Here is a 14,160-nt window from a genome sequence, read left to right as displayed (position 1 = left end):
AGACAGAAACAAAAGGCTTTACATGAACACAAACACAAACTAGCAAGTTAGGGTCAACAGATCTTATTTGTAAACTGCAGAAAAATAAGTTGGTAGAAAAACCACCAAACGGGATTTCACTCTGGGACTTCTCCTGGGTAAAGGGAAACCAGGCCAACTGGGTCAAGGGGCAGGGAAAGGTATGTGTGCGGACAGCTCTCACCAGCTCATCAGCCCTTCCCCAGAGCCCTCTGGAGGCGGAGGCAGGCCCAGAGCAGGTGGGCCCCCAGCAGGCCGGAGGCAGAGTGCGTCTCCAGCCTGGCTCTGGGCTCTGGGCTCTGCCTCCCTGCTTGCCCCTGAGAGCCAGACATGGGCAACGCCCTCACTCCAGGATGCACCCATAAGGTACAGCCCTCTAGGATGTGAGGAAGACACAACTCAGCAAAGCAGCCTCAACAGGAGAGCGAGGCTGCACCTCTTCTCGAGGCTCTGTATGGCCTCGGGCCCGCTGATTAACCCCTGTGGTCCTATGAACAGGGCATCATCCGCTTTGGTCCTATGTGGATCAACCAGAAGGGAAGTGTTCAGCACAGAGCCTGGAACACAGCAAATGCGCAAGTAATGCCCGCTACCACGCTTAGTAAAACAACTGCAGCCTGAGCCCTCTTCTCAGGCTGATCCTCAAATTCAACTCTGGGTCATAAGAGTCCATCATCTCCATCTGGGTCTGCTCCACTGCTCATGACGAACCCTGAGATAAATGGATTCCCCTCTGGGCCTCCTATGTCCCTGGGGGACGAAATTCTACCTGCCTGCCACCTTATTTGTTGTGGGGATGTTGTGGTGCTCAGAGTCCCCATAAGGCTAAGTTCTGCAGATGCAAAGGACCAGTGGCCCCAAGCCACTGCTCTCCATTCACTGCCCAGGAGGAAAGATGAGAGGCTACAGCAGGAGGCCAGCCCAGGGGAGCAGGGAAGAGGCGGAGGAGGAGAAGCACCTGATCCCTCCTCACATGCCTTTCTGCCTTCTGTCAATATTTCCTGAGTGTCCCAGTGCAGGCCAAGGAGGCAGAGTAAGTCCAGCAGGACATGCCTTCCTGGACCTCAAATTTTACTTTTCCAAATGTGGGGAGGGGTCTGGTCGAGAGGCCCCTTTCACCCCTTGGATCTCTCCAGCTTAAAGCTGAGCCTGACCCCTCTGTGCTGCCCATCTGCCACCTGGACCAGGGCAGAGCCACTGACATCCTGAAGGGGACTAACTGTCCAGCTTGTTCATCAGACTGGGATCCCAGGACCCTGAGCCCGGAGATTTGAGAAGCTGCAGCTGAGCCAAGTCTCCTTCACAAGAGGCTCACTTCCCATGAGGCCCGGACCTGACTCCCCAGGACCACAGGTAATTGAGAGGAGGAGTCCAGAAAGCAGCTCCCTCAGAGACTGGATAAAAGGCCAAGTTATAAAGCACATAGCAGGGTGTCTTACACAAAATAAGTACACCATCAACAGTAGTTACCACTATCATCACAGCAAAAAACATTTATTTACCAGCAATAAAACGGGGACACTTTCTGGCCCAAAAAGTTGGGCTTCAGTGTTTTTCTTAAACCATGTTTGCACCTCCCAGGGGCCCCTGGTGCTGTCCTCTCCTCAGTGCTTCTCGGCACCAGCTCCCCTCACCTCCTCAAGGCCGAAATGACAGAAGGTTAAGGACACAGGCTCTGGAGAGGCTCCATCCTTTTGCAGCCATTGCTGCCTTAGGCCAGTTGGCCAGCCTCCCCACCCTGCATATTTCACCTGTAAAGTGCAGATAATAGTAACTTAGAGGACCGTGATGAGGATTAAAGGCATCCACAACAAGTAAAGCACTTAGAAAAGTGCCTGGGACATATAAGTACTTAATAAGTGTTAGCTATTATTGTTACTTCATATATGTTGATATCTTATATATCAATATAGTTATCAAATAGTTGTATAAATTTAATAAAATATAATATTTGTATATTTAATAAAATATAAGAAAATACTTATAAAACCTCTAGGTATAACAAACTTTTAAAAACCAATGTTTATTGCCCTGGCCAGGTGGCTTAGTTGGTTGGAGCACTGTCCCGTACACCAAAAGGCTCCGGGTTTGGCATCAGGGCCCATACCTAGGTGGCAGGTTCGATCCCCGGTGAGGGCAAGTACGGGAGGCAACCAATCAGTGTTTCTCTCTCACACTCATGTTTCTCTTTCTCTCCCTTCCTCTTTCTCTAAAATCAATAATAAAATATCCTCAGGTGAGGATCAAAATAATAAAAATAAAAGTAAAAATCAGTGCTTATTTACAGCTGAATCTCTGTCTCCCGTCCCCGCGCCTGAGACCAGCATGGCCATCTCACGACGCTCAGTGGGCAAATGCCCACGCACCGAACACCTCCTGGAGGGGGCACCTCCTGGAGGGCGCGCCTGGGGGGCCTCTCTGCAGGTCTGGCGCTGTTCTGGGGCAAGAGAACGGAGACCTAAGGAACCCAGACCCTAACCAGGCGATCTTAAAGAGAAAACATTTTAAATCTGAAGACACGTAGGAATAAGTCTGTCCTTTTCATGTCTGACATATAGAGAGGCTGGACTACAGAAATGAAACACTGAGAAAGGTTCTCACAGTTCAACATTTATTAAAATTAAAGTAACAAAGTATGGGAAATGAGAACGTGACTCCTGTTAAAATAACACATTGAGGAACTGTTGATTCAGCTAGCACTGTCACTGACTGAGCATGTGACAAGTGTTCTTTTACAAGACATGAAGGCCCTAATGTCCACGCAGAAAACACCAGATCAAGGACGCCACCCAGGTACTGTGCTGCAGGGGTCAGTGGCTGAGTCCGCCTGCCCAGGAACACCCACTCAGACACACGCATTCAGTGTCTTGAGTTTTCTTTCAAAGAAAGCATTTTACACGACATATACAAATTAAACAAGAAGTCCAACAAGGGTCCTTTATTGCCACTGAAATGGGGAAAATAACTCAAAATTTCAAAACCAAAGGCAAGAACATAGCACTAGAGCGAGTTGTTTCTCCTAACGCCACAGCCCCGTGCATTTCCACCGTGGCTGATCCACACGTCACCGAGCCCCAGGACAGAGGCTGCACGGGGCTCCGAGGCTGTGATCATCCACCAACAGAAGAAGCCTCTTCCATTCCCAGATGTCGCAAGTGCTGCCAGCTCTCCTGCTGGGTCAGTAGATACACAGCACAGCTTAATGTGAGGGGCGCAGGACTCTGAATAGTGCACTTAAAAAATACATTCCAACCTCCTTGCTTCTCCAGGCAAACACTTAAAAACTCCAGCAGGCTGGAATGAGTTTGTTCAACCTCCCAGTTTGACCCAACAAGGTGCAAATGGGGAGCATGGAGGCAATTCACATGGCACCTGTCCCAATAATAATACAAATAAAGCTCTTTTAATGAAGCTAATGGCAGATAAGTACACAAAAGAGAGTCTGGAGTGTAGACACAGCTCAAAAAACAAGGAATTTTGTAAGTGTAGTGCGAGTATCTGTGAAGCACATATTCGCCACATTCTTAATGGGGCTCATGAGAGTGACCCTCTTTCAAAGTTCACAGGCAAAAGGCTTCCAAGAGGGCCATCAGCTGGCAGGCAGCAAAGGCCTTACGCTGTTGGAAGCTTCAGAAGAATAAGGAGACAGAAGGGAGTGAGGGCTGGTCTACTAGACCTCGGACGCTTCTGGGAGCATGTGCTGGAGGGCAGGCCTTTTTCTGGGGCTTCTGCACGCCACAGTGGGCCCGGCTCAGCACCAGGCAGGGAGTCGCCAGAGATGGGCCGACCAGGCTCACCACTGCAGAGAGTGGGCTCCGAAAGAGCAGACGCAGATGGGTATGTACCGAGTCTGGCTTAACGTTAGTCCCTAAGGGTTTCAAGAAATACCAGTAATTGTATTTTCTACCCAGAGCTACTGAAAAATCAGTTTGGGGAGCATGAGAAACACAGGAAAGACAGCTACAGGCATGGACTACATTTAAGAGTGAATTACATATAGTACAGAACATAATATTTCATTATCATGGACGATAAAAAGCAATTCAAATATCCTGAAAAATTATCTTATAAAAATATCTACATTAAAAATTTAGCCTGAAAGCTGCAGCTTCAGGTATATAAAAAGGCAATCTTTGAAAGGATCTGGCTCAGGAATATACAAATATTACACAACAAATATCAAAGTAAGACAGCTCAAAAAGCATCTTAGGAGATGTTGCAACTGGTATGTCATGAAATAGAATTAAGTATTCTTATTGCATAGCAGAAAATGAGGTCACTTTCATTTGCATAATACTGCAACTTTTTAGATGGAGAAATGCCATTGGGTACTTATGAGAAGTAACTTTGGAATTCAGAGTCTGACTACTACATAGTCCGAATCAGCATCCCAGAGCATCTAAACTGCTTCTAACCTTGGGCCACAATTGCACTTCATCACTGTGACCAGATTTCAGGTGCACCACGGGCAAAGCTGCACCCAAAAGTACTTGTGGCCACCCGAATGGGCGTTGGGGGTTCATCCCCCATACGACCAGCATGGACTCGACAATAGGCCTGTTGTGCCCAACGTGGAGAGAGACTAGTACCTGGTGATAGAGACATCCAGTTTTTGATGGCATCGGAGGGCAGTTAGAGCAGCTGGCTTTTTGGTGATGACATCACAGTGTTCTAGAGTCCCCATGAGAAAGGACACAGGAGGATGAAGTGAATGTGGCCTCAGCAGCACTACCAGGAGGGGCTGTGCTTCCTCGGAAGGGAAACGTGAGGTGGAACCAATAGCAAAAATCCAGAAGCAGGGAACATGGCTGGCTAGCTTCCAGGGAAGGGACCCTTCTGGGAAGATGATACACAAACAACAGGCTCTCCCACAGGACAGTGAAAGTCCAGCTCCTATGTGGTGGGGGAGGGGAGTTCTCACCTTTCATCTGACATCAGAGCTGTGGGAATAGCACATATCAGACCCTAACCTCATCCTCATCCTCAGCACACACACATACCCTCCAAAATTAAGTCCCAAACCTTCCTCGAAGAGGGAGGAAGAACTTTTGGAACAAAAAGCTCATTCCGTCAGCTTCCAACCCAGAGCCAGGCAGAGCTCTGAAACCAGTCCTCCCCAGTGCCAGGTGAGAGCGGGCCGCCAACCTGAAAGCAGGCCTTGACTGCTTCGGAGATTCCTCCCAGGTCCACCAAACCTGGAGGTTGTAGCCTCTTCCCAAGGCTACTAAAAATTCTGGGTGCCTTGGTCCTCTCCAACTGTCTCACTGAAATAACATCTGCTCAACATCCAAAGTTCCATCTTCGAGACAGTTCAGTGTTTAGTGCACAATGAGTGTGCTGTAAATACACAAAGTGGCCGACTAGCTTGGGGAGATCCTGGTTTGTAACTGTGAGGGTGAGTGGGGGAAGGCCAGTCCCTACAGTATCTGCTTGGGAGGAGACCAGATGTCTCAGAAGCCCGATATCAGGGTCCACAAAGCCCCTGGGCTCCCTTTAAGTGGACTGTGACATCAAGGATGTCTAAACCTCAGCCTCCAAGGTCTAAGACTATTTTCCAGAGACAAGACCCCCACCCCTTATGCCAGAAATTCCAATATAAATAACTTGCTAGTTCAAGGACAGCATGGCTTTAAGGTTCTTCTTTTTTCTAATGTGAATGACTATGCACCTTCAAATACCCACCTCCCTCCAGATTCTGTCATTAATAATTTTTACCTGTAAATTAGCAAAGTTCTCATTAGCTCCTCTCTTAAAATACAAGTACCCCCTAAGACTATGCTTTCAGGGACCATTTCTATAGTTCATTAAAAGGCAAGTACCCCTGAGAGATACCACACATCCAGGGCCACCACCATCTCCCCCCCCACAGGGGGGCCAAGGCGGAGGGGAGCGTTCAGAGGGTTGGAGAGAGGACACAGGCCCTGGGGCCGGGGAGAGCACAGGAGAGGAAGACAGGCCATCAGACAGACATGACCATCGTCACACAGTGCAGAGGACCGGCCCCAGCCAGCGAGCTCCTTTGAAGGCATCCATGTCCATCTGAGCCACGCATGACCCTGTCCGATGCAGGGACAAACCTATCTTTGGATTTGAAGGTAGGGCGACCTTTACTTATCTCCAAGTCAGATCACTTTCAAGGGTAAATAGAATGTTGTGAATAATTACTCCTGGGTAATATGTATAATGGGGACTTTTATATGCTGAAAAAATCCAGAAGTAGGATTCTCTCCGAAACCATTCTGGGCAGGGACTAAAGCTTTTCCACTTTGAGGTGGGTTTTTTTTTGTTTTTGTCTTTCACATATAGTTTTCCCTAGTGTCATACTCAGGCTTCTCTGAAAGCTAGTTTTCCCAGCTGAAGAGACGCAAAATCTCCCAAGCCTGGAATGCACAACATCAAGGACCAGTGGTCCGAAGACTGAGCAGTTCTCGGTGCTTCCTGTAGGAGAGTCCAAGGAAGAGCGCCCGGCTGAGGGGCCAGGGCACCCACTCACTCCTGGCTCCAGCTCTGAGGTTCCACAGTTCTGGAACCAGAACTGTGTCCTTATTGCAGCACACAGAGGACTCAGTGCAGCTCTGAGAACACCCAGCTTTTCTGCAGACAGTGCCAGGAGTCAAGGCCAGCATGTGGGCGTGGTCAGAGCGCTGCTTCTCCTGCCAGTCACTCCTGCACGTGCCTGTCCAGCTGGCCTTCCCAGCAGACAGCAGCCGTAGTAGTCTCAGGGTGCCCTTGGGGCACGTCCGGAGGAGAGGTTTCTGTGATTTGATTTTAGCACAGCGGAAGGATCAGTAGTACAGAAAACCAGTAGACTGTCACAGCCTGCCCCCAACTTAGTGAGATACCATGTTCTAAACACACGTATACGCACACTCACACACACACACACACACACACACACACACACACACACACTTGCGCATGCTCGCTCATGCTCTCTCTCTCACACTGTCCCTGTAGAAACCCCAAAACAGCCCAAAGATGCCACCTGATGCTATCAGAAACCCACTGCTCAGGACAGAGGCCATCACCCCTCAGGGGTGCAGGAGGTGGGTCCTCAGTCTTCACTGTGGACTCCAGTCCGCCAAGTCAGAGGAGGGTGGTTCCCACTTGGCTGCACCCTCTCCCAGTGAATCTCCATCCCTCCGTTCTGAGTCCCAGGCAGCGCTTCTCCCATCCCCCACCTCCCGGCAGTGGGAGTTGGGGTCACAAGGGCTTGTGAATCACAGCAACACCTAAAATGAAAGGGGGAGAAAGTTGCCATCTTAGCCTCTCCAAAGTTATTCAGAGTCCTGACATCTTAAGCCACAGCAAGAGAAAAGGACATAGTTTGTATCCGAATGCTGAAGGGCTGTGGATTCAGGCTGCCAGCAGCTCGCTGTCGTCCACTCTAACAGCCAAGTCTCCACAAGACGTTTGAACCCAGGAGCACAGTCCCTCGACACCGCGGTGAGCGGTCCTACCCACACTGTCACACAAATTCTTCTCTTACTGTAACAACGCCCCCTCCCAACCCCAGCACTGAGCTTAACGATGCGGCGCCCTCACTGGAAACCCAGAGGCAGCTCCGCAGCTCAAAGTTTGTACCACTTTAAGAGAAGTGGTGAGTGATTCACATCTACTTTTAAGGCACTGGAATGAACTAGAAAGAACAGACTGCCTTCGTGAAATAAGAAAAACCGAACTGCAACCGCACCTACGCCACCAGTCAAGCTTCCCTGCAGCCTCTTTACCTCCTCGGGCTCAGTTCCAACACTGCCCAGTGCCGTCATCTAACTGAAAGACCTTTCCAGCGCTGAGCTCCTTTCTTGGATAAACTTTCCAGACACGTCTGTAGGTGCGGCAGTCTTAGCCAAGCTGCACCACACTACACAGCGAGCTCTGTGACCCTGGGGAGATGCACACATGACCCCGAAACCCCTCTGTAGTGGACTGAGGCCGTGGCAGACAATGTAGGTTGATGATTCAGCCAACATCCCTCTTATCTGCTGTCCTCCACTGTGGTGTCCAGCTCCCCCACCGCCTTTCAGCTGAAGGTGCCACGTGACCTGGGCCTGGCCAACATGATTGTGAATGCAAGTCTGCCGGTGCCACAACTTTGGCTTTGTCCCTTGTCCTGCTTGGAGTGCTTGCAATGCCCAGGGGACAGCAAAAGCTATCAATAAAGCTGGCAGAACAGAAAAGAGAGGAGAAGCCTGGTTCTTCAATGACATTCTGAGCCAGCAGACCCGCCCTTCACTTCTTTCTGCCTGAGACAAATATGATCCTTTTGTATGTAAATAAAAGTATCTGTGAATTTTTCTGGTACCTGCTGCTAACCAAAACCCTAACTTATAGGTAGGATCTACAGATATGATGGTAACTGGAGCCTTATTTTAACAAATTCATGACTGCAACATCTTCTGGTTGAAGAGGAAATTAGAAGAGAATTGCTAAAAGCAACCCCAGGACGCCCCAGTGGTGAGATTCTGCTAAGAAGTTCATCCGTGTTAATTTCTGGGTAAAGGCGCAGACACGGAAGCTTGGAGGGAGAGCCCTGAGCCCTCAGACCCAGATACGCTGCCCGTCCTTGAGATCGTCCTGCCCGCACCTCGGGCTTCCCTTTCACCAGGTAGCTTCCTTTTTTTAAAGAGCAGGCTCCTATATTGCTTTTCACTATAACCTTCTTCTTTTTATTATAAAAGTCAAAATATCCCCATTATGGAAAACACAGAAGAACACAAAAGAAAAGACAAACCTTAGTCCCTTCATACAAAGAGAAGCACTATTACTTTTTGGCATGTTTCCTGGCTTCTAATAATCACAATACTTCTCTGAGTGGTTGCAACAGGCCAGGCAGGCGTATGCGAAGCACTTTCCAACGATAATCGTGTTTCGTTCTCTCAAACAGCCCTAAGAGGCTTGGTGTAATTTATTCTCACTTAACGAATGAGAAAACAGAGGTTCCGTCAGGCTGATTACCTTGTCCAGAGTCCCAGGGCAAGCGGCACAGCCGGGATTCAAATTCAGACCTGACTCCAATACGCAGAATCGGCAGCCCTTCACCCCCCACGATCCAGGCCCACGCGACTCAGCTCACACGGTGCATACATTTTGCATCCTCCTTTTTTAGCCTAACAACCTGTCACAAACATTTTCTCAAGGCATTAAAAATACCTTCGCTGTATAAATATTCCACAGTTGATTTAACTGTTTCCCTCATGTCAGACATTAAGTAGTTAGCTTTTTGCTATTATAAATAATGCTCCAAAATAATTTTGTCCGTAATTCTCTGTGTTTGGGGCCATTTCCTTAGATTCTAAGGTAACAGAATCACTCACTTGCTTGTCTCCTTCTCACCTAGGTCTGGAATGAGCAGACCATACAGAGACGGACAGGACATATTCGGCCTGTATACGAAATGCCAACCACTCAGCGGGAGCCCTCCTAGGGTGCGCATGCAGCCCAGGGGCGTCCCTCACTGGCACCCCTGCCTCCGCCTCATCCCACTCCAACTCCAGAAAGAAAATAATGACAGTGCTGGTTTTAATAATTAACCATGAGAACAGAATCACACCAGGATGAAGATGCCTCTAAAATCTTTTCTATTGAGTACAGACAAATCCTAGGTGAGGGGAAAAGTGAAATAAGGTCACTGCACGTGAAGCCTTGGGCTGACAAAATGTGTGAGGTGATACAAGCCCCTTTGAGCCTGCAAGGCCCAACCGCCCTCTGCCCCGAAATCCAAACAAGGCGTGATTGACCTTTCTAACACAACACGGGAATAAGGACACCATCAGAGTCGCCCCTATGTAGATTACATGAGATCATGGGGGTAAAACAGTTCGGATTATGCCTGGCACATTGTATGTGCTCAGCAAATACATGTTAGCTCTAATTAATTCAGTTTCTGGAAAACCAGACAGAAGGAGCTGGACTACGTGGTGGAAACATGTTTGCTGGTCCCCCCTCAGCGGGTGCTGACCTCAGCATCACCAAGCCTGACCCCACCCCCGCACCTCAGCAAACCCATCACACGCTCTCCCCAGGAACCAGCCTCACGCCTTCTCCTTCCTCCGCTGCTTGTGTGAAGTGCTCCCCCCAGCCCTGAGCTGGGGTCGTACAAAAGGCATGGGCTTTGGGAGTCACACCAGGGTCTGAACCCTGGCTTCACCACTTTTTAGCTGTGTGGTCTTGGGCAGCTGTGCGGTCTTAACCAAACCCTCTAAACCTCAGTTTCATCATTTGTAACATGGAAGGTCACAGTCCCATTTGACGAGAGGGTCGTTGACGATACATGAGCAAATTCTACACTGTACTGAACACACCGCCCCGTGGCACAGGGTGGAGGAGCCAGCAGTGGGCAGATTTCTGGGGACTGTGATCCACCCTCCGAGGGCAATCAAGCCCCATCTCCTTCAGGAAGCGGGCCCCGACTCCGCCGGCTCCCGCCGGTCACGTCCTAAAGCCTGGACCGAGCATTCCACTTCGAACCTCTGTGGGCATCATCTTGTGTCTCCTGTTTTGGGTAGGCAGGTCTTGTCTTTCCCATTTAGTTTCTGGAAAGCAAGAGCTGGATCTTATTCCACCTAGAAGACTGCAGGAGAAAAACCAGGAATGGCAATAAAACTCTAAAGCCTCTTACGGTGACTTAGAGCAGCTGGAAGAGATTTCTGAGGCCACATTCAGGTCTGCTGGGGAAACAAACAGGTTTGCTAATTATGGGTACGTGCAGTGGGCACAGAATGAAGGAGTGGTGACACGTGACAACTGCGTGCCACCCCTGGAGGAGGCACTCAGTCCCACGATGAGCAAGCCTCCCCAGCACCCCCCCACCTGGGGCCCCGGCATGGGGTGAGGGCGGGGTGGCGCACACTGACCTGCGTAGCTCCTCCCTGTGCTCATGTTGGCGGGCAGCAGCGTCCATTTGTCCGTGACGGGATTGTAGTACTCCACCGAGGCCAAGTTGCAGGACCCGTCGTCCCCGCCGACCACATACAGGAGCCCATTCACCGCGCAGACCCCTGGGGACCAAACAGAAGCCAAGGGGAATATGACGGCAGGAGCAGCAGGGGATCGGAAGGGACATGAAGAGACAAGAGACAAAACTGGACTTCATCTTTCAAGGAGCGAGAAAACGGCTGCGGTTTGAACTATGCAGTGAGAGACACAATTATGTTTTAGAAGGAAGGGCACTGCCTGTGATGGACAGAACAGGGACTGCCCCGCAGGCTTCTGTCTCCCGCTCTTGGCAGCACAACCGAGAACCGGCTCCACACAAGCACATGCTGACGTTGGCCACTGGGCCCTGAGGGTCGCCCTTTCTGAAAGGTCGCTTCTCTGGCCAGGGAGCTTCACTACTACAGTCTTACAATTGTTCCTGGCTCTGCATCCACGTAGGGCATTACGGGCACAGGCTGCTCTCTACTGGGGCATCACTGCCAGTGTGTGCAGACCCCCCCGCGCCCAGCCCGAGCTACGGAGTGGGACACGCAGGGGATTTACTGCCTGCTTCTACCACTCGCTTGTAAGTTCCTCCCCGATGAACCCTGTTACATTCACACTGCGTGGCACTCGTGACTGTGTCTGTGACCCTTCACCTAACTGGGGTCTAAATCCACACACGGTTCCCAAGGGCGTGACCCTGATCCCAGAGTGAGCTGGTCTGGAAGCAAGGTCTCATCAGTGGGGACTCAAAACAAGAAAATAAAATTCTCGCTCATCAAGTCTTTCAAAGGCCATAGTCCAATATACTGTGTATTTTTTCAAAATTAGCGTAAGGCACTGATGATGCTCAAAAAGTAGTAATCGGCAGTACTGGCGAAGACACTGCCAAAAATACCAGTGAGAGTCAAGTGTGCCACCTCCCCGGACGGTGCGGAAAGCACCGGTGCCCCTGACTCCAAGGTCCCGCTGCTGGCCTTTTATTCTAAAAGACAGTTTTAGACGTAAGCGTTGATTAACTTGAAGGGCCATTTACAATAACCAAAGCATTGCTTATAGAAAAGATGGAAATAACCTAACATGCCCACTAGTAGATTAGTTATTTAAATTGTGATATTGGCATTTAAAATAATATCAGTGTAAAAATATGTAGTATTATAACAAGACATTCATGAAAGATTATAAAATGAATTTAAAAGGCAAGTTATCAAACAGTATCACAGAGTGATTCCATCTCTGTTATAAAAATAGAGACACTCACATGTGAATGTGTGTACACACACACATTTACATCTAAATTTAAATCTCAGATTCTGGACAGACTGGCCCTTGTGAAGGCTCTCCAATTCCTCACTCGCGTGGCCTAAGGCCAGATGGCAGCTTGGACAACGAGCACATTAATTTCAACAAGCCACCACAAATGGGTTCAGCAAACAGGTCATCTGAGGGTAAAGGAAATAAATCCGCCTGAAAGTCACCTGTTTGCTTGAGAAGATGAAGTTACCTGTTTGTCTCTTAGCCCCGAGAAGCTGGGCTAAGCCAATACTTCTGCAGAGTAAGGAGGCTAAAAGCAGACATACCAACGATGGGGCATGACCCACAGGGCAAAGTTCTTAAAATGAAATCGTTTAATAGGGATAGCAGTGCAGTGAAAGTCAGCACCCTCCACTTACAGGCAAGGAACCTGTACACCTAAGTGGGGGACCCTGTGGCTAACTTTTGGGGTCCCAAGCCCTCCCTCCTCCTAGCTCAGAGCCTATCAGCAAATGGTCACTCCCTGTTCATGGTACAAGCTCAGCCCCAGGCCCTGGGCATCTCTTTCAGAGCTAGGGTTTGCGGGGAGAAAAGACCCGCAACCGTCCGGGGCAGACGGGGAAGGCAGTCACATTACCTGCATTGCGCCGGCACATGTTCATGTCTGCCACCTGCTTCCAGGTGTTTGTTCCAGGATCATAAACTTCAACACTCTTCCTCACCAAGGGCCCATCATGCCCACCTGTGGCGTACAGCTGACCGCTGAGAACCCCAACTCCTGAAAGGCAGAGCACAGTGTCCCAGCCTCAGGCTGAGTTCAGTGACCAGAAACCAGGAGGCCTGGCATCCAGTCCTGGACAGCCATCACCAGCAGGGTGATGTGGGGAGTGCCGTTTGGTTTCCTTGGACCTCAGTGTCCTCAGCTGGAAAACAAATATAATGATACCCTGACACCTTATGCAATTGTCAACCTGTAAACATCAAAATAAAAAGTGAATATGGCCCTGTTTCTACTTAGAAAACCCAAAACATTATTTTATGTACGTACATATATGAGGGGGGATCCCCAAAAACCCAGAATTATCTTCTGGAGGGCGAGCCCCTTGTAGCACAGGCTTCCCCTGCTAGGCGAGTGTTCTAGGATCCCACCTGTGTCAGTGCACCAGCTGGCGTTGTTGTGAGAGGCTGTGTTCAGCTGCAGTGAATTTTTCTGAAGACTCTTTCAATGCACTTGCCCATTTCATGATGGGAGATTTATGACTGCACCTGCCCACACCGCATGCAAAGTGTTCAGCAGTTTTGACCAAAGCTGGCATGACCCCTGTGCCCCACCCTCCCTATTTGCCTGATCTCACCCTGAGCAACTTTTGTTTTGTTTTGTTTTCCTGGGTGGAAAAAGTCCTCAAAGGGAAATGTTTTGCCAATGTGGAAGAGGTCAAACAAACAAACAAAGGGCAGAAGCACTAACAGACATCAAAATTGATGAGTTTAAAAACTATTTTGAGTAGTGGAAAAAATGTCTTGACAGGCGTGCTACATCAAATGGAGAGTACTTTGAAGGTGACTTAAGTTTAAACATGTAAGAATAAATATGCAATTTTTTATAAATAAATTCTGGGACTTTGGGGTCCCCCCTCACACATGAAGTGTGTGTAAATAAATGGAGGCTTCACACACAAAGAAAAAAGGCCTGAAAGAACTCCACCACAACAGTAAAAGCAGTTATTTCTGAGTAGTAAAACTGTATTCCTTCTCCCTTTGCCTTTCTATGTTGCGCACTTTTCCTTCGCCACTGTGTTGCTTCTACTGCTGAGCCCAGCACCAGCTGTGCAGAAAGAGAGGAAGATGGAAACCAGCCACGCAGCAGGTGGACGGAGGCCAGCACGGCACGACCTTCCTGCTGCCCTGGAGCAGAAGCTGTTCTCTCCCTCCCCACCAGCCCTTGTTCTCCTCTTAGGTGGCAGAGGG

The 14,160-nt window shown here is 49.4% G+C and overlaps 1 protein-coding gene across 6 annotated transcripts in view; it reads right to left on the bottom strand.

The window, feature by feature from the left end:
• Positions 1-2,622: 2,622 nt before the first annotated feature.
• KLHL3 (kelch like family member 3) overlaps positions 2,623-14,160 on the bottom strand; it is a 121,723-nt gene continuing 110,185 nt past the window's right edge. For all 6 annotated transcript variants that reach the window (XM_037163489.2, XM_037163490.2, XM_037163494.2 and 3 more), the window contains 3 exons: positions 12,830-12,970; positions 10,875-11,018; positions 2,623-7,250 (listed from right to left, as the gene is read on the bottom strand). In XM_037163489.2, the coding sequence (XP_037019384.2) occupies positions 7,222-7,250; positions 10,875-11,018; positions 12,830-12,970 (314 nt within the window). In that variant the 3' untranslated portion in view covers positions 2,623-7,221. The remainder of the gene's footprint in view (positions 7,251-10,874; positions 11,019-12,829; positions 12,971-14,160) is intronic.

This window comes from Artibeus jamaicensis, unplaced genomic scaffold (assembly GCF_021234435.1).
Source record: "Artibeus jamaicensis isolate MK-2021 breed Jamaican fruit bat unplaced genomic scaffold, CSHL_Jam_final contig_456, whole genome shotgun sequence".
Lineage (NCBI taxonomy): Eukaryota > Metazoa > Chordata > Mammalia > Chiroptera > Phyllostomidae > Artibeus > Artibeus jamaicensis.
The sequence above is the reverse complement of the archived record's forward strand: the minus strand, read 5'-3'. Positions and strand labels throughout refer to the sequence as shown.